This window comes from Lycium barbarum, chromosome 11 (genome assembly GCF_019175385.1).
Source record: "Lycium barbarum isolate Lr01 chromosome 11, ASM1917538v2, whole genome shotgun sequence".
NCBI lineage: Eukaryota > Viridiplantae > Streptophyta > Magnoliopsida > Solanales > Solanaceae > Lycium > Lycium barbarum.
In genome coordinates, this window is record NC_083347.1 from 10152428 (window position 1) to 10177603 (window position 25176).

The 25176-nt window shown below is 36.1% G+C and overlaps 1 protein-coding gene across 2 annotated transcripts; it reads right to left on the reverse strand.

Annotated features, from left to right (window-relative positions):
• Positions 1-223: 223 nt before the first annotated feature.
• Positions 224-25176, reverse strand: LOC132616948 (callose synthase 7-like). 2 transcript variants are annotated; one of them, XM_060331737.1, is made up of 42 exons: positions 24718-25161; positions 21592-21692; positions 20914-21026; positions 20740-20827; positions 20539-20649; positions 20297-20413; positions 18573-18671; positions 18355-18446; positions 17858-17981; positions 17211-17345; positions 17058-17134; positions 16893-16980; positions 15342-15464; positions 13449-13566; positions 12951-13282; positions 12825-12877; positions 12556-12616; positions 11541-11622; positions 11411-11460; positions 11251-11337; positions 11020-11124; positions 10814-10908; positions 10627-10708; positions 10379-10542; positions 10107-10230; positions 9858-9961; positions 9645-9738; positions 9388-9539; positions 8280-8389; positions 8066-8185; positions 7894-7962; positions 7606-7795; positions 7421-7532; positions 7151-7270; positions 6968-7083; positions 6807-6890; positions 4552-4664; positions 4252-4481; positions 2032-2829; positions 1893-1943; positions 1367-1552; positions 224-826 (listed from the first exon to the last, which is right to left on the reverse strand). In XM_060331737.1, exons 1-42 carry the CDS (start codon positions 24956-24958, stop codon positions 587-589), a joined length of 5751 nt encoding a protein of 1916 aa, XP_060187720.1. In that variant the 5' UTR covers positions 24959-25161; the 3' UTR covers positions 224-586. The 2 variants fall into 2 exon arrangements, with proteins under 2 accessions (XP_060187720.1, XP_060187721.1); XM_060331738.1 differs by lacking the exons at positions 224-826; positions 1367-1552; positions 1893-1943; positions 2032-2829 and adding an exon at positions 2842-3089 and having other exon boundaries at positions 24718-25176.

The window sequence follows — 25176 nt, forward strand, 5'->3', positions numbered from 1 at the left end:
CCAGTGTAATCTCACAAGTGTGATTTGGGGAGAGTAGAGTGTACGTAGAACTTACATAGAAAAACTGTTTTCGATAGACCCTCAGCTCAAGTAAAGCAGAAACAACATCAGGATAGCAAGAAAACTAAAGTAAAAGAGACAAGAAGTAGTAATAGGAAACTAAGAACAAGAAATAAGCGAATACTAAATTAAGAAATACAAAAAAAATGACGGAAATAATACCTGATCCAAAAAGTATAGGAGTGTTCATATAACTTAACCCAGTTAATTTGGTATACAACCCAATGGCAGTAGAGAGTGCATGAAACCCCTAGGGACTTCAACAAAATCCCGGTAAGTTTCAAGAACCACGGGTAATGAATTAACTACTAATCCTATGAATAAAGTACATAGCCGTATCTTCTACACGAGTATGTAATAATTTAAAACTTGCTACAAATTTTTTTCACAACCTATTGAAACCTATGATTTGAAATCTATTCAATAAGAAGATCTCTTTGTGCATTCATCAGTAGTAATGCCTAAGTTTTAAAAAAATACTGTCACTTTAAAAAAATACTGTCAACTGTGCTAAACATAATAAACTTCAAGATTTTGATGATTCATCTTTCTTCCCTGCAAGGATCATTGCAATCTGGAGACCTCTACTGAAAGCCTGGTTGAAGAGCAGTCGCGTTTGGAACTCTGATACGAATGGGAACCATGACAAGACCACGATTGGCGTGAATATGAACAGTCCCATGATGCATTCGTATGCTCGTGCCAACTCCATCACTGAATCCCAAATTCTAAGCCCCTTAAAACAGGATATGCATGCTTGACCAATCTTTGAACATAAAGGAAGAAATAAGTCACAAAAGTATTATCATGGTAACATGCTCTCACAAAAATAAAAAAAATAAAAAATTACTATCTTTGAAAAATGTTTGTTTCAGCTTGAAAACATGCTAGTGAGCTAGTCCATTAGCTATGTATGACTTGACAATGGAAACATTTTCATTTCATTCTAGTAGCTTAGTGGAGAAACAGCAACAAAAGCTTGCTAATGCGATATTAACAGGACACCTTTTCATTTCATTCTAGTAGCTTAGCAGAGAAACAGCAACAAAAGTTTGCTAATGCAATATTAACAAGAATAGGATCATTAATTGAAAAGAGAGACATTGCATATAGATGAGTTGGAGTCGGCTTAAGTTTCTATGTAAACCAAATTGAAAGAATGTAAGATGGATATGGTAAATTTTGTGTAAGATGGATATGGTAAATTTTGAAGTTTGCTATTTGACCAGAGTCGGTAAACGAACCCCATTAGCAATAAATAGAACAAAAACGATGATCCGTATGATATGCAAAGAAATGAACTTACAAGAAGAATGCCCCAGCCTGTTGGTACAAAGGCAAGAATGGCAGCAAATAGATCAGTTATGGTGAGGCCACAAACAACAAATAACACGGTCATGACAGATACGAATCCAAGGAATAGAAGTGCTTTCAGAATTCTGAACATGAGCTGAAAATCAGTCCCAAATCTTCGTCTGCCCATTGATACCATCTATAGCAAGAAAAATAACAAGAAGCATGATCAGAGAAACACATTTAGGCCAACATAAGCATGCATAATTGTTCATAATATTTCGCACATCCAGTTCAAGCTTACTCTGATAGGTCAAGTTATGAAGCTAGATGACTGTCGATGAAGCTGATATTTTCCAATTGAAAGAACCTAGATATTCTGTGGATAGACATAACTAGGAAAGATAGAATTGTGCAATCTGTTTAAACAGCATTTCACTCCATCAACAGTAAGTCTATGGTAACTGTGATTACTTCGCCCACTTCCTATATATTCAGTTTAGTTAAATTGTAATGTGTCAAGCATGCGAGGTAAGTACCTTTAAGACCATAAGAGCAGTTAGCATAACGAACCAAGAAAGTCCATAAACCTGTATGAGATGATTTAATGGAAACTGTAAGACTTCCCCAAAAAAGGAGAGACAAGTTAAAAGGAAAGAATGACAAGTAAGTTGTTACCAGTAAACTTCTGCTGCCATGAGCTATATCAAGGTGATAGACAATTCCATATTGGTAAATGAAAAATCGAAAGGAAAGGATTATGTCAATCACTCTACCCCTTATATTTGTGTGTTTTAGATGTTCCTGCTCCTCATTCCACCAAGATTCCCAACTTTTATCCGGCGAAATCCCAATGCCTCCACGATTTCCCATCCACCTCTTCCAATCTGTCCAATCATCCACTGTCTTTTGCCAGTCGAAACCAGATGGATTGAACACAAAAGGAGCAAACAACCAGGAACCTACCAAGAACCACATTGAAATAGTAACAAACCAGTACAACTTTGATTCGCGATATGATTCCCCATAGACTTCATAGACAATTAACAGCATAAACAGCTCAAGCCCCTTGACAAAGTGACTGCGAGAATACATCCTGTAGTTATCTGCATACTTTGCATGATAAACAACAAAGCCACGACCAGTAGCTCGATATTTAGAACCTCCATGCAAGATCGTTCTACCGTAATAATGTGCTTTTGTTCCGAGTTGGAATGTAAAAAATACAGAAGCAAGTTGCAGCTGCATTATTATAAAATCACCCAGGGCCGTGCGAAATCCTCTCTCCAGCCCAATTTCCATTACCATAGGGAGTACAAGCAACAACCCCAGCTGAAATACAGACGAGGTAGCCATAGCCTCTTCAAGAGCTTTGGACTGACGAACTGTAGGATCCTCCAGAATTCGCCTTTCCAACCCACTCAAGACCATATATAACCGTCCATACAGAAACACATAGACAGTAAGCACCGTCATCTGGAAAATTAGACTCCAGAATCAAACTCCAGTTGCCAGAAGATATAAATGGAAACAACAACTTTGAAATGGAAGGAGGAGACAGAAACTCAAATTTTTCTCCAATGACTGAATAACTACTGCTACTGTAGCAACAAGAGAAAATAAAAGTATCTGGACTTCCTCGAAGATCAATAAAGGTAAGGAAGAAATCAGCAATCAGAGCAAGTATACGTCATAGTCTGCATAGAGAGCTCAATTCATTCACATCAAAGAAATACCTGACACATGGAGTCCAGTTTTCACTATTTAATCAAGTTTTGATGAGTTTTTGTTTATCGATTCCTTAAGATGAAAAGATGAAGATAAAAGCTAGACAATCTACACCAAATGGCAACCATTGAAAGTAAAATACATGTTTAGCCAAATAATTAGCACCTCCGTACTAGTTCATTCAATAAATACCGGAAGAACGTTACATATTTGAGGTAAAGATTGAAAAAATATTTCGGGCAATACCAGAATTTAGTCATACAGTACAATTCTAAAGAGCTGCAAGTGACAAGCAATAAATGCAGGGAAAGCCCAGGACTTATTTTCTTTATCCTATTTTGTATTCCAAATACTACAATTACGATCTGATGGCTAAATAATTTGTTGCTTAGAATTGTGTACTGAATTTGTTTCATACTAATGAACAGATGCAAAACATTGTTCAGAAACACAAATATTTAATGAGCATGAGGTCTCACATCTATACTATGTCATAAGCCACAGTACATAGAGTTACAGCCTGTTGGTCTCATGGTCTTTCCTGAGGTCTAATTTCAAATTTTACCCCTTCTGTTCGAGGAATGCCACAAGAGAATGAATTATCTTAAGAGCCCGTGTAAGATGATGTCTCTTTAACTTATCAAAAAAAGGATGATATGTCTGAAACAGGGAGCAAGTCTCTGAGGCAGTTTGCAAAGCACAAACACACAAACTGGTTGAAGCAGTTCCCAACATTCACCTCTATCAACATTAACAAAATGAAAGTGAAAACAATGTGCTTTAAAACTTGCCTTTTAAATGCCTAAGCAGAGGTCACTTCTACATAATCATCATCTCTTTATTAAGCCTCCAAAAAGTACAGAGACGTTGTATGAATCTCTAAGTATGTGCTTTTCTATTCCTTTTTTTGTTCATCAACTTCTTTCGTCGCGTGTGTTCTAATATTTTATTTCTCAGTACTTTTCTTTGGTAATATTTCTCCGTAAAAGCTCAAAAGCTGTATAATAATGTGATGCAATAATTGTGCTAGATCAGTAGCAAGGTTTACTGGGGGAAAATGTTAGTTTTTACAACAACAGCTAGCAAGAAACTTGCTTCATTCATCAGTCACATAGTCAAAAGATTTTATGCAATGAAGTGTATGCATAGCACTAAGAGCAGTTTGCATACCATGCTGCTGAAGTAGAAACCAACTGTGGTGAAGTAGAACGACAACATCCTGTAGAAGTCAAACCGACGCCCAAGCCTATAGACATCACGGCTCAGTGTTTGTTCTCCATTTCCGTTTGCCACCTTTGCCTCAAATTGAGAGATCTGATTCATCCCCACATCACGACCCTTCCCTACTTGGATGTATTCATGATGTGTTACAAATCCTCCTCGTAAAGTTGAATTATAACCTGAAGATGCACCCCAGTAAGTACCAAAAAATGCCTTAGCAGTTTCACCGTTAAAGAAACACTATCCCACCTGAAAAAATGTCTTCACTCAGGTTAACTGTTTTAGAAGCTTTGCTAATTCCACCCCTTGTTACATGAAAGATTCTGTCGAAAATATCAGGATGACCATAATGAAATCTTACCCTGTGAAAATTAAAAGGAATAAAAACAACAAGTTGTGAGTCAATCTTAAAAAGAAAGAACAGCAAAAAAGAAAAGTAGCCCGAGGGAATTGCAATTAAAAGTAAGGACTAGTCATATCAAATAGTAACCATTTCAGCACAGTTGGATTAGAAGGTATTATCCTGGCAGACAGTTGAAAAGGCAAGAGACACAGGAAGAAGCGTCAAAGGAAGCTTCTAATTTATGATCTACATGTGATCATTACAGGATCTGACTTGCCAATTGGTCAAGTATATGGACATATGCAATTTATTAGTAGGGCAATAAATTCGAGCGACTTACTAGAGCTAGTCTTGAGTAACTAAATTGAGACTGAAAAAGTCTGATTGTCTCCAAAAAAGAGGGAAAAAGAAAAAGAAAAACAACAAATTCGAGCGACTTACTAGAGCTAGTCTTGAGTAACTAAATTGAGACTGAAAAAGTCTGATTGTCTCCAAAAAAGAGGGAAAAATAAAAAGAAACACAACGAAACAAAATGACAAGCCTATTAATATTGTAGGCTGTAACTAAGGTGTCAAAATAATTCTCTTATCTTAGATTTCTATTACTATATGTTGTTTCTTTAGCCTCGGTTGCCTTATTATCTTGCTATTGTTTTGCTTATTGCCTTCTTGCTATTGTTTCTTTAGCTTCTGTTATCTTATTCTCTTACTTTTGCTACTGCCTCTTTTTCTTCTTTCTTTGAGCTGAGGGTCTCTCGGAAACAGCCTCTCTCTGCCTTCCCAAGGTAGAGGTAAGGTATGCGTACACTCTACCCTCCCCAAACCCCACTTTTGTGGGATTACACTGGGTATGTTGTTGTTGTTGTAACTAAGGTTTCAAAATGTAGATAAATATATATAGCCTGAAGCATTAGGCCCAAAAACCAACACCAAACTAGGAAAAGACTCTTCAGTTTTCCTACTTTAGAACCAAACAATCCAGTTACGGTAACAATAGCCTAAACTAAACCAAATAAATGTTCATCCCAAGTCCAGAAAGCTCAACAAGAGAAGTAAAGTTAAAGAATCAGTTCAAAACATTTACAGTTGCACAAGAACAGTCAAGACTGCATGACATTTTCTGCAATAGGACTCTTGCACTGCAAGAGCTGAAGAAACTATCTCCGGCATTAGTTAGTGTTAAAGAAAGAATAGTTGTACATATCTAGGTTTTATATACATTTATAGGAAGATGGTTGTACGGATTTGCAGGCTTAGTTACCTTATTTAGAATATTCTACACGTGTATTTATACATTTGAGTCTTGAAATAACAATACAAGAAATTCCTTTACTATCTCTTTTGATTACATGGTATCAGAGTCAAACTCGTCTCAATTCTTGCCTAACCCAATATTGGGCCCTATTGAGAATATAATTAAGAAAATAAAAGTGTGCTATCTCTGACAACTTAAGCTTTTAGATGACATGGTCACACGCTTCAATATGGTATCAGAGCAGGCAGAGGTCTTAAGATCGAATCTCACAGCCACCCATTATCAACAAAAATTTCCACGTGATTAACATTAAGAACATAGATATACATGTCTAGGTTTTTCATGCATATAGCAATAAATTTATAGGCAGCTGATTTGTAGAAAATTGTAGGTTTAGTTACCTTAGTTAGAATCTCGTCTACATATATTTATACCTCCGAATCTTGGAAGAATACAAGAACTTACTCTACTATATTTTTCGATTACAGTTAGGTTAGATTATAAGTGCCTGGAAAGTTGATGTCCTTAAACTGATGAGTACCACGTGTTTGTCAGTTAATGCTCAGGAACAAAGCAGAAAAAGGTTCGCAAAGTTGAGCTGGTTAATACTTATTTCACGCAGAATAAGTGGATATGTAAGGCAAAGAGCTAGGAGAAAGCGAGTGAAAAAATCAATTAAATTTTCTTTCCTTAAAAGACAGAGTCAAACAGCAACCCTGAAACTATATTGTGATGGCCAAAAAGACGTAAACAATTTTTTTGACCACCAACAGCACAAAATAAAAACTAAAAAAATCAATGTGTAATAAAGGATACAATGGAACTGAACATTAGCAGCTTCAGGTCTTCAACATATTATGCATCAGCGGAAAACAGATTTCATTGGAGGTCAGTAAGATGACTCACCTTAAGGGGTTTGCCAAAATTCTTTGTCCGATGGTTACAAAACTGGTCTCCTGATTGGACATGAACCAAGCAAGCGAAGAGACACTACAACACAAAGGATAACGTGAGCAATTCAATAACCGTGTGAGCTACAAGGGCTTATAACATCAAATATTGCGAACCTTCCAGTGAAAATATGCTCCCTTAAACCTAGTATTGTCGGTTTTCGCTGCCTGTGAGGTTTCAAGAATTCCTCCAATACGTTCCTCATCTTGAAAGCTTCTTCAAAATAATTATCCTAGAAGAAAAAGAAGTAAGACTCATAGTACACATTTAATGAAGAAGCAGAAAATTTAAAAACTTACTTGATTCATATCTATGGTTTGTAATGCTTCTCCACGAGTAAAAATGATGGCATGATTTTGATTTTCAGGTTTCCCTTCCCCAATTTTAGGAGGGCCAGGAAGCTTGATACGGTATATTTCCTAGCATGGCAGCAAAAGAAGACACTTACTACTTATTCCAGTGATATGAAAACAGAAAGATCACATTTTAGTAAAGAAATATTTTGCGCCAATTAATCCGTTGAGCAAAAACATTTGTTAACAAAGTCTCTTTGTTTCTCACACTCATACCTCATCCAACTTATCACCTCCCTTCACCAGTACAGAGTAGTAAACCTTCTCGGACTTCCCATTAACAGTTTCATCCCGCTCATCTATGTAAGCAACACGTAAAGATGGATACCTGAAAGGTTCAGAATAGAATTAAAGAAAACCACTTCTTTCAACTAGTAGAGTAGTCAGAATTTCCAACTTACGTCAACATGAGATTCAGAATATTGACATAACAACTACGGTCTCGCTGTTCAGTGGCCTTCTTCTGATTACCATAGATCTGACAGGACACAACATATGTGAACTTCAGATCTGCCAACGCCTGTGCATGCTCCTTCAAAACTCTGTAATCTGTTTGATTCATATCAATGAACCGATAACCTCCAAAAATTTCTGCCAAGTAAAGGGTAGATAGTTAGCACCAATCACATCCAACTCAAAGTATCACAGGTATATTGTTGCACAATGAAACAAGAAAATTCAAGTAGTACCTTTGTCCCCTGCAAAATCCAGAAAGTACTGAAGCTCAAGAGCCTCCCTGTAGTACATCATTCCTCTCACTGGAATTCCATGAGCATAATACAAACAGAGAGTAAGTTGAGTGACAACAAAATATACTGTCAGAAGCTTAATGAAATATCAAAGATTTTAGTGCGATTTGACCTGTCCTTGCAAGTGTTTGTCCTCTGTACGATACCCAGTAACGGATTAATTCATTCTTGTCTTTATGTTGGTATCCAAGCTTAGGATCTTTGATGCGGTCCTCAAAATTTTTCCACTGATCTATTTCATGGTCAAATAAAGGCAATTGAGTTTAGTACTTTATCTGTGTAGCAATGTGATACAGTAATTGACAAGCCACAGATTACATACTCACCTGGATATATCTTCTGAAGGTAAAACAGAGTGGTTATACCATCCTCATTTTCCTTGTTAAGTTGCTCATCAGAATAGAGAACATCTTCATTATAGTAAGGAGTCAAGACACTGAACAATAAATAAATATGGAAATCAGTTCTGCAAGTGCAGCACGGCAAGCAGACGCATAGTTGCAACACCGGAAATAGTATGAAACATGAATATCACACATTTTAAGATATTTGGAGGAAGAATTTAAAAGTAACATGAATGATAAGCAGCGAGTTGGTGTTTTCAAAACCAATCAAGTGAACAAATGAAAGCAAGAAGTTTCTCAAGTGCCTCTTGTCATTCATTTAATATATGAAAGTGAGTACCCATATTTTCTACAGAAATTTCTTTTCAATGGTCGTTTTATCCCAAAATCCTTGTACCACAGCTGTCGAGTATCTGTACTGTGTCAATAAGACAGGACAAGCATCTGTTAATAACTGCTTTTCTAAACCTGTAATTAAAGGAGTGCACTCCCTTTATCCCCAAAACTTGATCTGCTTTCCTTTTTAGTCCTTCAGAAACTCGCGTTATCATTAAATAGAAAAAAAATCTCCCTACGATATTCAAACTAGTTAATCAAACAATATTATATATCACGCCATACTTGATGCCACAATTTCAACTAACTACTCCAATTCATCATACTTCAAACTATAGTTTAAGTACTAGAAACCCAAAATATCATCTGTACAAACAGTTTACTCTTGGTCTCATTTTTAATGGGACAGTGACTTGAAAAATAAAGTGAGCACTTTCCTCTACAATGAAAGATCCATAAAAGTTGTATATTGAGCATAATAGTGGACAAGCATCTTTTAGTTTATTGTTCGCTTTAAAACCGCAAGTGGGAAGATGTTCCAAATTGAAAGAGACAGCATTCATTCCATCATTAAGCGTAAAGGTTTGCTTTGTGTCACTACAAGATTCATTTGTCAAACAACCACTTAACAATGCGGCAGACCAACATAACTTTAGTTCCTGATCTATAGCTTCAGCAATGCTTCATAAAGAAGTGAAACATAAAACTCACCAGCAAAGGAATAAAGGTCCTTTAGTTCTAGCTCAGAACTAACCTGAAAGAAAGCATATTACGAACTCTTGGAGCATCTGGCATTTTCATAAACAGGGAGTTTGCGAAAAAAGTAATTCGACGGCGAGCATCCAAATTTGTAGGCACGTTAATTGCAGACTCTTTCACAGTCAATAATAAATTAAGCCTGATAACCTATAGAATAAATGTTGTATAGAAGAGGCAGATAAAAAGCATTAGTAAGATGTAAGACCGTGATCTAAAGAATTAATGAAGAAACAAAGCTCAGGTTCAAAACACCTTTTCCCTCCAAGATATATTATGTGTAAGATAGATATCTATCTTTTCAAATTTCTGCTCCTTTCTATCAATCTGGTGAGCTCTCTCCAGAATTCTAGGGAAAAAAACAGAAAATATAAATTGTACATCAAATTGAAGATGCTCATCACAATGCAGATGTGATTATGTAAATTTCGTGTCCTCTGAGAAAACTATTTTCTGTCAAGAACTTACTCATGACCATCAACCATAACATCTTGAATGATAATTTCCATGATATCTTGGATAAGGTTAATCATAGGTGATCGTTTATCCTCTTCATCTTCATAATCTGTCACCTGTAAGTACCACAATCAAGCACATAGAACCTACTAGTAGAAAACTCAGCCTCCACAGTTTCATCAAAAAGTTGAATTCAAGATGCAGAAGGAAACATTTAAATCATGTTAGTTGTGTTTGTCCATATACATGTATTGCACTAACCAGAAGATTCAAGAATCTCTCCAATTTATCATTCAGTAAGGGCAACCCACTCATCCGAAATTTCCTTAAGAACCGCTTTTCTTTTATGCTCTCATCTACTTCTTTGCGTATCTGCTCCACAACCCTATAAAAAGAGACCAAATTCCAAGTGGTCATATGGATTCTTCGTGAAAAATTACAGAAAAACTGTATGACAAATATGGACCTGGACCTTCAGCATTAGCTAGTCAACAATAAAGAAAAGACCAATAAAGTACTTGAAAATGCCTTACATCTTGTCATCTTTGTCTTCCAGAATGCCAACCAGCAAATATCTAAGTGTCTCATAGCATTCGATCACTGCAGAGCGCATAAAATCATCATTTTTAATCTTCCGGAACAGGTCAGCATCTTCTTTTCCCCTGAAACCTTTTGCCATATCCAGTGCTATTGGAATCTAATAAGAATCAGGTGAAAAAACTGAGCCAAAAAAAGGGAATGTTTCAATGATCTAAAATCAAAAACAGGAATCAAGTATCACCTTACTGGCGAGCAAGAAAGGAGGCCACTGAATAACAGAGACATCACTTGATGAATACGGTACAAGAAGCAGATCTCTTTCACTGGCAGTTCACAGCAACAAAAGAATCACCAACTTAATTTTAAAGTGCATAACTGCAGAAATCTATTCATTAAGTAGCATAATTAATTTCAGGCATAGTCCTCACTGATGGTTGATCAGATCCTCCATCCGCAAGGAAAGTATGAACTCATTCCACATCTGAGAGAACTTCGCAATGTTCTTCCTCTCCAAAGAATCATCCTACCACAGTAACACAAAGTTCAGCAGAAGAAAATAGTTAAAGCAGGACTTAGGAATTGTGATAATGCAAGAATATGGGGGCATCTATTTGCATATATGAGTAATAGCTACCTCATATCTATGTCTTTTTTCTCCTTTTGAAGATGGCACAAGACGTTCACTAAAAGCTGAAGGAATTGATACAAATCGTGATCGTAGCATCCCTAGCGTCCTTATCTAAAAAACAAAAAGGTAGAAATAGTTAGCAGTATGACTATTTTTTCAAGGGGAATAAGGGCATGAAGATTATCCAGAATAATCCAGTCCAAGAACGCATGCGTTGCTCCAATATTATTAACCAACCTCGCCAAGGTGGCTGAATGCACCATAGATCCCACCGACAATTGTAGAGAATATAGCATACCAAATTTGTGTGTCCATGAAATAGACCTACATGCAATCCACATCTCTTAGAACTCAACGTCAGATTGTCATTCACAAGTGATTTTATTCCGTAACATACCAGAAGAACTGGCGCCCATATGACAATCACTACTCCAATGTTATGTGGCACTGAATAACATTCAAATGCAAAATGATTAATTAAATGTTCGCAACAAAGCAAGGTCAAAGAAATTTTAACAAAGACGTACTATGTGGAAAAAACTCATGCCAGTCCCAACTTGTGATTCTTATATCCATAATTGTCTTGGTAGGCTGCACTAGTGGCAATATCTGCAGGGAAAGGGGGAAATCAAAAAGAGAGACTGAGGAAACAAGAACATTCATTTAAGAGCCATCTCGTACTGAAAAGACATAGAGAGATCTGAGTAAAATTGATGTTTCATCTTGACTTTCAATCATTTTCATCTTCTTTATTAAGCAAAGGGAGTGGGGACACTTTTTTCCAATTGAAGTTGCAAATAACGCCGTTAGTCTGAAGTGATACTTCTGAAGTAGCACATATTAGTCTGTGGAGATAGAAATTGGTCTTACAAATAATTTATAATCAACATTAACTTGCAACATAGAAAAACATTGATTACCTCATTAGTAATGAATTAGAGTTTAATATATGAAATTCAAAATGGAGGTCATCCAGTGGAGTTCCATTTAGTTGGGGATGTGACGGTCCATTGCAAGCTAAGAAGGATTCGAGAACTGAATATTGCATTTGAGCAAGAAAAGGAGAGTATGAATTGAAAACATTCTTCAGACAGCAAGAGGTATCCTACATAAGTTGAACTTTTTACATTGCATGATAGTGAAATACATTCTGATAGCGGTTTCAGGCATGTTACCAACAGATAGAGTTGAATAATGTGTTTTAGCCCTTCCGAAAAGCCACGTGGAAAGAACATAACAAGACGGTCATGCTGAAGTAGAATGCAAAGTCTATTCACGACAGTATGATGACGTGGCCACGTCGACAGTATCTTAAGACAACCTTTTGATGACATAGCAGTCACGTCGGAATCGAGTGGAGGTCATGTTATGTAGGAATAAATGACGGTTATAAAAGTCGTCGTTATATATTTTTAATCGTTATATATTTTGAAATTTTATTTTTTCACACATGTGGAATAAGGATAGTCATACAGGAAGATAACCACTCCTAAGACATGCTAAAATGGATTAAAAGGAATAGAGTTTAAGGGAAAACATTACCTCAACATAGTAGCTGAATGAGAGCTTGCTTATGATGAGCATGATCCAGAAGAGAGTGTACCTGAGCAAATAAAATGAGGGAATGAAATGTTAGATCAATTTACTGTACCAAACATAATTACGAGTATTCACTACAACCCATTAGATAACCTTGCCCCACATCCACGCACAGCATACCAAAAACAAATATGAGAGGGACAGAAGAATAGAAATGCTATCAAACAAGACTTGTTTATTTGTGAGAAGATAGAAGACAAATGAGTTCTTACTTTAAAAGGGAGAACATGTCTTCGTGCATGCCTCTTCCAACATAAAGCTTAGGCTGGATACACTACAGCTATTAGACAAATGTGACAAAACTGTCCATGTAAGTATCAAAGCATAAATATGCTGACCTGAGACCACCACATAAGGAGGGTGATGATTCGCCAGTTTGAGCGCTCCATGGATTTCCGCAAGAAAGGGAAGAAAAATAGAAAGGCAGCCAATATCTCTGGTATCAAATAAATAGCAACACAGTAGTAATACAGTGACTCATTTTCAATATTCCCTCCCAAATTACTGAAGAATTTCAAAACTCCCGATGGATCCTGAATAGATTCTGAATAAGCAACAGGCATGACAACAACCCAGAATGCTGCAAATGCAAATTTCAGAAGGTAGCGAAGAATCTGGGTGAATTTCAAGCTCCTCCAAGCTCTCAAACTAAGGAGTATGTCCAAAGTAGCTGCAGAAAGCACATATAGATGGACAACGCTCAGCTTTCCAATGAAAGACAGTAACAATATCAAAAATGGAAAAATCTAGGCACACTCCTTACACGTTTAATGAAAGAGTTTCTAGTGGATTGAATAATGATAGAGAAAGGAAATCAAATACGGTACTGCAAGTACCTCTCAACGCGTTAAGAATAGCAGCAGTTATGAAAATGCTCAAGACGCTTTTGAACACATCCGCATCAAAAATCACAGACAAAGATCCTGACTGATTCCACGCAATGATAACCATTGCCTGAAGAGGGAGGAAAATGAGATCATTACAAATATTTTATAAAGATGAAATGATGCTACAAGGGAAACTTCAAAACTTTTGCAAGATATTTTTTTGGTATTGCAAGAACCCAGGCACCTAACTCAAAATAATGGCAACGGATGCGTGGTTAATCGTTATTAACCACCTTGATAATCTTCTGTAAAATATTCTCATTCTTTTTTAAAAAAATGGTAATGTATTCATCAGCATTAAGGATATGTTGGAGACCTCCAAAAAGTTGTGGATCATACAACAAGACTAACCTATTACAATGATCCTAACAGATCTACTAACTGTACAGCTCCCTCAACTCTTTCTTCTTTACACCGAAAAACTAAGTGTTATGAGTTCTTGCTCGTAAAATATCTTGCTCGTAAAATATTCTCATTCTTAACAATACCTGAGCAAGAACTTATAACACTCTAGCGATCAACTAACTGTCAATTGGAGGACTCACTGTGGACATGCAAGGTAAATATATGGCATAACATGTGTTAAGTTATAGAATCTTGAACTCTTCAGTCCAGTATCCATAAAATTCAATGCCAAGCCAGAAAAATAAACCCCTAGAATCCCCTAGAATTCAGCAAAAGCTAAACCAATAATTTCGACCCTAATCATCTAAAATACATCAAGCAAATTTATAGAAAGCTATAACATTCCCTATGTTAGCTTTGCCAAGCATAGACGATCTTAAAGGAGGAGGCCGCATATGATAAATCTTAGGAGTCTGACTAAAGCAGAATGAATTCAGATGATTCATCCAGCCAATTCCCACTAGTTCAAAATCGAGGGCTCAGTTGATTGATGCCTCTTTCATTAAAGCCCGTGCTTTAGTTGTGCTTTGTGCTTAAAACCAAACAGACCTTAGCTATTGAACAACTTAGACTCTTCTAGTTAATCAACAGTGAGACTTTTTCAACTCTTAACTATCAACAACTAGCGAGCAATGAAAGGGAGGCGTTGCATTTGGAAAGAGGGAGAACTGCCCCCTCTCCCCCACGACAGGGGCAACCATCTTGATTTTGCACCGAGTCCTTTTTCTCCAATTTGTTCATGTTTTCCTTATAATTTTCACAAGCAACTTCCATGAAAGCAGTACAGCAGGATTTCAAAACATGCTACCACAGCAGCATATCAAGACGCAAAAACTAACTTTCTGAACCTGATAATTTCATCTGTGATTTAAAATGCTGAATTTGTCTCGGAATTGGCTCACCAAAGTGGAGGTTTGACATTATGCTAATCTTACTTTAGGAACTTGTGTGTAAAGAAACTGAAAATTTAGGAGTAAATAGTTGATGAAGATATAGAAACAAATCCATAATCAGAAAGGTGTTCCATGTGATAAAGCAGATATCAATCATCGGTAGCCCATTGACATAGAAACAAATCCATAATCAGAGGTGTTCCATGTGATACAGCAGCTGTCAATCATCCTTAGCCCATTGACTAATTACCTTCCTGATGTTGTCAGACGGAACACAATATGCAGCCTAGAAGAAAAAGAGACATCGCAGAGAAGAACTCACAAATTCAGTAAGAAATAATCCTCTAAGATCTCATTTTCCACTTCTGGGATATGAAAGTGATTGTACTAACTTATAATGGTTGTGTGGCCTTGTTATCTCCTTTCATCCCTTTGTAGATATGTTTCCACTTTCCACACATAGTTTATACTTAATAGAGACAAGGAAAGAAGAGCATGCAGATTCTAAAATAAAACATAGCAGTTTACGTGAGTCCGGGGATACCTGAAGTGCCAATATAAAAAATATCCACATGCGGTCAAAACTCCTATAAAGGTGCCAAAAAGTTCGAATTTCAACAAAATTTGACTTGGGCTTCCTCCCTCCAGTAGTAACATTATTATGTACCTGAGAATCAAGCTAAGTTAGTCCATTTATAGAAAATCATAAGGGAATACTGTGTCTAAAACAAAGCAAATAAGAGGACAAAGTTAAGCCAAATTCTACAAGTTTGACAATTTCTGGTATTTTGAACGTCTCAGTTAACTTGCCAAGGAATGTAAGAATCTTCACTTCAGAAGTCAACATACAGACCTGCCAGACTTTCAGAGAAGAGCAATTATGTACCTTCTTTTCTCCCAGAGTCAAGGATGGTTCTTTTAATTTTTCTTTTCTAGTTTTTATCTATTGACATTTTGGTACAGTAGAAAAAGTGCATTCTCTTTTTCAGCAGCTAAAAAAGAGTGTGTGTATATATATATATATATATATATATATATATATATATATATATATATATATATATATATATATTATTACTTTTTTTTAGAATGGTAACATCTTATTCATCAGCCAAAATTTTGGGCTGGCTGCAATTATTACAATCTACAAGCTACTGTCCTTGGACATTTACAAGGCTTCCAAAAATTGTAACATAGATTCTGCATCATCTGTACAACTCTCTTTAAACCAAAAATGGAAATTTAAAATGCAATTCATCTTAACTTTTTGTATGGAACTACTATTATCTTCAAAACATCTGTTATTACCTTATATTTTTAATCACCTTCAAAGAGCAACAGCATTCTCTACCTTAGTCTTACACCTGCTATGTGACTTGGAAGTTGGAACTCACTCAAGCTAAGCACTCTTGGTGCTCAAACTTACTCCGGCAAAGAACTCAAAAAGAATGTGCAGTATACAGCGTTCATATAACTAAAGGTTCGATGACTATTTTTATTCTTAACGCTATTCAAAAGTGATGCAAATAAACCTATTCAAACTTATTTGCTTTAACAAACTGCTTAGTCGAAGAACTCCCTATGTAACATAATGCGTGATTCCTAAACGTCCCATGTGAAGGGGTTGAATTCTTATTCAAGCCTCAGGATGCAACATCATGTTAAAGAATCAAATCACCCAATAGAAAACCAACTGGCAGTATGTGAAGCAGCCAATAAAGTAATCTGTAAACTCTTCTATTTAGCCAGAGATAATATTTTTGGTTTTACATATATAAGTAAAGAATATGACATCCTTGAAGTACGATTTATTTTCATGTTGAATAAGGCAGCAGAGTTGATCCAAAGACCACATTTTATGATGGGACCTTGCTAACCAATCCCAAAACCATATTTAAGGAAGCATAATTCAATACAATGGAATAATCTAGTGAATAAAATTGATGCCATGGAAGTTTCATGCTTGTGAGTGTGAAAGTCCATTATACAGGAATTGATGGGACTTCAACATAGCTACCCAAGGTCGTCACAACTACTGAATGTCTCTTATGCAACCTCTACAGACAGGGTAATATATCTGATAAGAGACACATACCACATTTGCTTTATTTACTTTTTCTGTGTGCACAAAGAAATTAGCTTTTTTGTCCATTGGCCAACCCAGCTTAAAACATTTATCGGACCTGCAAAGGAAGAGTATAAATCTCTTCTTCCGTAGACTGCAAAAACAAAAATCGTAACAGGCTATACAATTGATTACCAAAAGTATTCATTAAGATCATCATAATTTCTCCATGCTGAATGGCTTGCTGTCCCATTCTGGTTTCTCCTAGCTTCCTTTTCCAGCGAAGATAATTCAGATAAGGTGATAAACACAATACTCTGAAGCAAATAGCACAATATAGGAGCTTACCATATGAATGACTTCATAAATAGGGGTCACAACATCCTGCAGGAAAGACTCCTCACCATGGGACACCGGTTGATATGCACCACCACTGACAGGACGTACATTGGCAAATAGTATTCCATGCATCTCATGTGCCATCTGATTTTTGAAGTATAAAAGGCACACAGACACATGGAGGGTTACGTTTTATATAAATAATGTTGCGCTATTCGGGAGAAAACATGGAGAACAATCTCCACAATCCATCAAAAATACTGAAGAATTCTTGTATTACGTGTGTGTGTGTTACATGACTGGACAGTTCGCTACGGAGAAGATGATTGCATCAATCAAGCATCACAAAACTTATCAGATTTCATGAAGAGGTCACATGCTAACATTTGCACATGTATTCACACTGTTTCTCAACGCCCATTTCACCCTTCCAGAAAAAAAACCTGAAGTGTCCCTTAAAACTTATTTATCTTGGTATTGGTATCATGTCAGTTCCCTCAGTGTCTGAGATAGTGCACATGCAATAGTCCAAAAGAGACAACAGAAGCAGTGACTGATGTAAACTGACCAGCAGATTCTAGACAAATCCAATGCATGTACTGAATATATAGATAGATTGAGAAGCATTATCACATATGATAAGAAAGCAAACCTACATTATGAAAGATATAGCAAAGGCATTCTGGCATAAATCGTATATTTGAGGCTTCACCCCATATAAGAAGATAAAGGCCAATGTATAGAAGCTCCAACTGTTGCTTGACACAACCCAGCGGAAACCTGCAACACAAGACGTAAGCCAAGCAAGAGAAAAAACTCTTCCTGTACCATTTTTATAAGACACGATTGCTATTTGGGAATCAAAATTCCTTTTACTTCAAGTACAACTATTCAAACATCTTCTAAACACTTTTAATTTATAAAATTGTGAATTATAGTACTTTCTATGTAATTTCTAAGTATGAAAAAGGAGTAAAGAACTGAGGTTCACATTTACACCGACAATGAGCAGGTTTGAAATCCATATGCTGACCTGCTTCATTCTCTTTGGGTTGGACGGAGAAATATATTTTTTCATTTTAAAAAAATTTAATCATATCTAACCTATTCTAGAAGGTTGTGCTTGTAATTTTGTGATCACTACTTGGCTCACCTGAGGTTTGATGGACAGTGCAAATATTTGCACCATGATTCATAGTTTTTGACTATCTTATCCTTCAGCTGCTGAACTGTATAACTGTCCAACTGCAAAAATGTTCTCTTGTAATCAATTTTCAAGAGAAAAGTGCCAAAAGGATTCAAAACAAAATAGAGATCTATATGCATATTTGATCAAATTGGTGTAATTATCAAATGAGCAGATACAGTTACCTCATTATAATTTGCATCATCCTCCACACTCTTGTTTCTTATATCCATGTTTGCAAGCAGCAATATTAAGTGCTCCCTCTGATTTGCCACATTTGCTTTCTTCATTCCACATAAATCAGCAGCAAGATGCAGTCAGATGAAGTTAAGAATCTCATTTATCAGCATGTTGAAGGAAATGGTACTAGAAGCAATCGAAAAAAATGCTAAATGCCACATCTTTGTTTGAAGGCATCGAAAAGAGTATCGAATGCAATTAAAAGAACCAAGGAAAACTCAAGGAGGTAGCTTCCCGTAAGGTGGTACATGCGTTCCTGATGTACTAAGGTATGCCGTAACATCTCTCACAGAACTCCAAAGTGTGATGTAATAGAAATTAAAAGACAATCACAAGTCAGTAGCAAGCGGTTTGCTTTCAACAATGAGACTTGCAAAGTGTAGGATTTCATAGAGGAAGTGTTTAAAGTACCTCTGAAGTTCATAAAGAAGCTCATGAATTTATGTAAGCATCTTGGTTTCACATTTATTTGGTAAACACTTCAGGAAACAAATAACTAAATGAAATCAGCTATGCTTTACATGTTTGAGTTTTTTTTCTCGTTCATAAATCCTGCTCATTTCAAACTGGATGCCACACATGCTTCACACAATTTGTTGATAACAAGAAAGAAAATGACTTTACTATGCAAAGTTAATGTCTGAGTGTTCTTGACCAAAGATTTATCCTGGAACTTGAACGCATTATTATCATCAGACAGCCAAGGGAAGATCCCGGAAGATATGTATATTAACTGAAGATACTTCCGCAGCATTTTAAGGGAAATGGGTTCCAAACAGGTGGTACTCATAATCGCAATAAAAAGCCGGGAAGTGGTGGGTTTCAGAAAGGAGGTGGTAAAATGAAAACCTGGTTCAATAAAACAGAATTCAGATGCATGGATTTTTAAGTGGAATGAGTTCAAACGGCAGGTAGTGATCTTTCAGGGCCAGCCCAATTCAGATTCTAGGAAGTTCAGTTAGTACTCCTTCCGCTTAACTTTATCCTTCAACTCCGTAAATGGTGACACCAACATCTCATTAACCTGACTCTGCTGTCTAAGACAATATACTTTCACAATGAAAATGTACACTGCTGAAGAGCTGAAATGAACATTAAGAGTGTGTTCGTTATGGAGGACTATTTCCCCATGTTCGATTGGTCAAAATTTATGGAAAACATTTTTCTCTAGGAAAATAAGTATCTTTAAAAATGGGGAAATGATTTCCTAGTGGAATTAGGGAAAATAAGTTCCACAAATGGCATTCCACATTGATTGTGTCCTCCCCACCCTCAAACACTCCTCATCTTCACCCCCACTCCGTTAGCCCCCATCCCCACCACCCCACCACCCCACCCCCCATCTCCCATAGTATTTGTCTAGATTATATACAAATGCTTTTAGGATAATATTTTTTGCTTACGTACAGAACACAAGAAAATAAGTAAGAATCCACTTATTTTCCTGGAAAATATTTCCTTCTTAGCACACACACCCTAAGTATTCACCCAGTGTCAGTTTTTGTACAGCACATTGTACCCTCTCAGAACTTGAGATTTAGTTGGTGTGAATGAAAATTTGTGTAATACAAAACACTGCAACAGTTTATGGACACTTAAGCACGTTGACTTACATAAGACAAAAAGTTCTGGAACATCTGCATTGAGAGTCATGATCATTATATTTTACCTGGAAGCCAAAGGCTGAAGCAAGCCATTCAAGTATATCATTGACTGACTTATCCTTGTCATCAGGCATTCTGGGAAGATTATCCATATTTCTTATAGCTCGAAGAGCAGCCTTAATCTGATCAAGAAAGACAATTACATCAATCCTTTTTGTAATAAAAAAGGAGATACAGAGTACTATTTAGTCACACAAAAGGAGCATGCCAGCAAATGAACTGAGATTAAAGCGAATGTTCCTACAACCTCAGGAAGTTCCATTATCGCCGGTTTGACCCCAGCAGCATAAATAGGAAGAATGTTGTAGTGCTCATAGTATTCTCTTTTCTCTTCGACATCTTTGGCATATTTGTGTGTCTGTGAAACGAAGACGCAAGAGCTTGAAGTTCCCATAAGAGGAATAAGTACTGGAATATTCCAAGGACTACATAAGAACACAGATCAAACCTCAACATCCACTCTTGCAGAGGGTACCACGGTCGTCAGCACATCATATAATACACTTGCAATTTGATAGATCTTAGCCATCTCCTCTCTAAAAATGCAAAGTCAACCCACTAATTAAATGAACAATGGTAGGCCATTACCAAAGAAATACAAGAAGGCCATCCGAAATCTCACGGTTTCTTTGTTTGATGGCCATCTCTGATATTTTTCTCATAGAAGTTCCGGTAAAATCTCTGAATTTCTTTAGGATCACTGCTTGCAAGTTGAGTTTGAGTTTCTACTTCTTCCTACAATCAATTCGTCATGCTAATCATTGAGAGATTGATCTTGAAAATTTTACACTAAAGACATACAACCACTAAAAGATGAAAATGAACTACTTATTAACAGAAATAACGATGACGGGTAATGTCAAACGAACATATCAAATTGAAGTTATTTGTCACAACGACAGAGTTTTGACATCTAAACAAGAAACAGAAGAAACATGTTTTGACCCCGAGGTTGAAGTAGCATGCTCTCCCGACAGTGAACACCACTAAAAGGAAAGAACTTATTATTTTGGTACACATTGAGGCCATATCCCAACATACTGGGAAATCAGTTGAATAGTGCAGATACTGGATAAAATGTGAAATAATTCCATAAATAGGTTTTAGGGGGAGCCTACTGTAAAACCCAGACATGTAGTCCTCTACAAAGAATCTGCTTAAGTCACTCCCCCATGTCAACTTGTGGGAAGTTCTTCCATCTATGGCAATACCAAACAACATGTGGGAGAGTACACTTAAGAAAGAGCTTCTATAAGAAAGATGAAACCACAAAGCTTTAACTTGCATATGATGTTCCTACCGTTTCAAGTCTATGTAACAGGTATGTCTTGAATTGACGAACGCCACGCCCCTCTGATTTTGGATCCATCCTATGAGCCTTTTCGAAAGCATGGAAGCGACCTAATTTAAAATATAAAAACAGGAAAAGAAACAAGAGAAAGAGTAAATCGGATATCTTTGAAGACAATTAGTAGCACCAAGTAAAGACAACAGAGCATAAAAGAAAATTGACTTCTTCTCAATGTATTGCTTAATTAAGGTCTATTTCTGCTTTATGACTAATCATGACACTGCATCTTTTTTAAATATAACCTAGATCTCCAGTATTAATGATCCATATATGATTTCCCACATCTAGTTTCAGTCAAATGAAACCAAAGAAAGAATTCAGGTCCCCAGAAAAAGTTTCCAACATAAACAGTAGACACACTGGTTGTTAAGCAGAGGAGTCATGGACACTGATTTAGTTAGAGTCTCTCAAGTAATATATAGAGATCATCTTATGAGTCTTAAAGTATCTCACATTATTGAGCAACTTTGAGGTGATTTTCATACAGACTACAAGAGAAGCGCGCTCGAGATTTGATCAAGGCCACAATGCCAAATTGTTTGACTGTTTTTCCCTCCCTCATAAGCCACAATTTTGGGTGCCTCATAAAGAATTTTAACTTGGGAAAACATTATGGTACCTCATCTTAGTTTAACTTGGGAAATAAAGATCTATAAATGGACAAGAGACGTGTGTCTCATCTGGATGAAAGGACGTAGACTTGTTGATAAATATGTCCTCATTTTTCAGGAACTTTAAGATTAAATGGACACAATAATTTGCACTACCAAACATAGGAGCATAAGAAGTCCTCATTTTTTCTTTGGCCAAGTAATTCGTAAGAGGTATTATTGTTTACATTTTGGGCTTGATCGGAAAAACGCACAAGAACATTTCCCAGGTCGGCAATGCTCAATCTGGTCGAAACTGGTCCTATTCGTTCTACTGGACTCAAAGTAGATGGAATACAAACTAGGTGTTCTTCATGATATTTACCACTAATTCAAACACCAGCTAAACTTCTCTTCTACTCCTTCCAATGTGTAAAAGTTAGAATTGGTTTCGGCAGCGTTATGCATGTTAGTTAAACTAAGTGAAAGTAGCTTTGGTATGACTGCAATTCAACAAAATTAACATTTTAACGATTTGGACCAAGCCTGTTCAGCCCATAGGTCAAAACACTGATGTACATTTTCAGAATTCCACATCATGTGAAGTTGCTTAAAATACTTGCTATACCTACTACATGTGTTTATAAGTTAATAGAGACAATAACTGCAAGGAAGTTCTTCGCAATCAATGTTCCTCGAATCACCATTCACTCATCCTATAAATTTTATGAGGTCCCATATGCATTTGTGGATTTCAGATATAACCTGAAAGATTTTCCATGTATATTTTTAACTTGACTGCCAGAAAGAATCAAAATATCCTCTTATTGGTCATATATGATATAACTACAAAATTAAGGACTTGAAATCTTTATCAAAAATTAAACACTAGGTGATAACTTCCCAATAGTCGAGGTATACACAAGCTAGGCCAAACACCACCGTCATAAAAAATTGAAATCTTTATCTAAAGTTTAATATAAAACTAAGAGGCCATTTGACAATGAATACTCTTTACTTTTTTTCGAAGTTAAATTCCGGAAATCATGTTTGACCATAAAATTTTGGTAAATCCCGGAATTTGAAAAACGCCAAAAAGTTGTTCACTTTTTTTACTCCAAATCACTCACATAAGTCCAAATATAACTCCTGTTTGTATTCATGGCCAAATACAACTCCAATAATATCATTTTTCACTTTAAAAACAAGAACTACTTTTTTTTTAAATACTCACAATTTTCACGGCCAAATGAGCCCTAAGAACTTGAAATTAAACCTAGACTAATAGAATCTTATTTTAGTTTATACCTATTGATTCCAACTCCAAGTTAAGTCTGGAGTAAATTTTCATGTTAACCATAAGGTATAAGATCTTTAAACAGTAGAATTAAGTTATTAATTCAAGAAATCAGACATCAGAACATAAAATTTAAAAAAGATTAAATCTTTGTAGATGTTCTTACAGAGATAAGCAACTGATTCTCTTTCTCAACTTCATTGGCCACACGAAAGAATCAAACTAGCCTATTCTTGGCCATATAACTACAAAAACCAAGGTCTTGAAATCTTTGTAGATGTTCTTACAGAGATAAGCAACTGATTCTCTTTCTCGACTTCATTGGCCACACGAAAGAATCAAACTAGCCTATTCTTGGTCATATAACTACAAAAACCAAGGTCTTGAAATCTTTATTTAAAATTAAACACTAGGTGATTAAAGGTCATTTTGGTACATTCTACATATGTTATATCAAGATCACAAGATTCAAAAGTCTTCTTTACTTTCTAAATCTCCTAGCCAGGTCAAAACCAGACAAACAAATTGAAATGGAGGGAGCAGTAGAATCAAAATATCAAATTGAAGAAACCAGATATATCAGAACATACAATTATAAAAAGATCAAATTTAGTAGTTTTTCTTACAGAGATAAGCAACTCTAGGATTCTCTTTCTCGAGTTCATTTGCAACACGAAAGAATCAAACTAGCCTGATGTTGGTTATATAATTACAAAAACCAAGGTCTTGAATTCTTTATTTCAAAATAAACACTACGTGATTTCTTCCCATCTACCTACGCCTAAGTGGAAAGATTTACTCGGTACCAATACTGATAGGAGGTAGCAGTGGAATAGTCTAGGTGCACACAAGCTAGGCCAGACATCACCATCACTAAACAAAAAAAAATGAAATCTTTATCTAAAATTCAAAATTTAAAAAAAATAAGAAGAACTTGAAATTAAACCTAGGCTAGGATCTTATTTTAGTTTGTACCTATTGATTCCAAATCTAAGTTAAGTCAAGAGTGAATTTTCATGTTAATCATAACATGCAAAACTATTAAAAGGGCAGTCCGCAAAGCATCCCACGTTAGCAGGCCGCATCCATGATGTAGACAGCCTAAGTTCACATACAGACAACTCTTCATAAAACAGATATCAGAACATAAAATTAAAACAAAGATGAAATCATTGTAGATGTTCTTACAGAGATAAGCAACTCTAGGATTTTCTTTTTCAACTTCATTAGCAACACGAAGAATAGGAGCAATGTCTGCTAATGATGATGGCACAAGTTCACTGTCTAATGAATTCTTATCTTCACCGGCGGCAGGGTCTACCATTGTGGGGGCCTTAGAAACCCGCCTAGACACTGTTCTAGGCTTCGTTCCACTAGTACTCGCCATAATGCAGGTTGTTTCACAAAGAGTTCTATGAAATAAAGACATAATTCTGTGTATATAAGTAATTACTTAGTCTGTTTGTATTCTGAAGATACTTTGGATGAAAAGTGAGGTTTAGCTTTAGCTTTAGCTTTTGGTTTCTCTATGAGGAAGAAAAGAATGTGATGTGATATAGTAGTTGAGATAATTCAGCTTCTTTTTTCTTTCTTTTTTGTTGGGAAATTTTGTTTGTTTGTGGGTTTTTGGGTAGCTTTATTAGCTTT

Bases quoted from the DNA above. Each gene is read 5' to 3' on its own strand.
- LOC132616948 (XM_060331737.1), bottom strand. From the start codon at position 24,958: ATGTCTTTATTTCATAGAACTCTTTGTGAAACAACCTGCATTATGGCG. The intron at 16,981-17,057 runs GTAATCAATTGT...CTTCCTTTGCAG, and splicing joins GATCTTAATGAATACTTTTG to GTCCGATAAATGTTTTAAGC. The intron at 7,796-7,893 runs GTACTACTTGAA...TTTACTTGGCAG, and splicing joins GGATTTTGCAGGGGACAAAG to AAATTTTTGGAGGTTATCGG.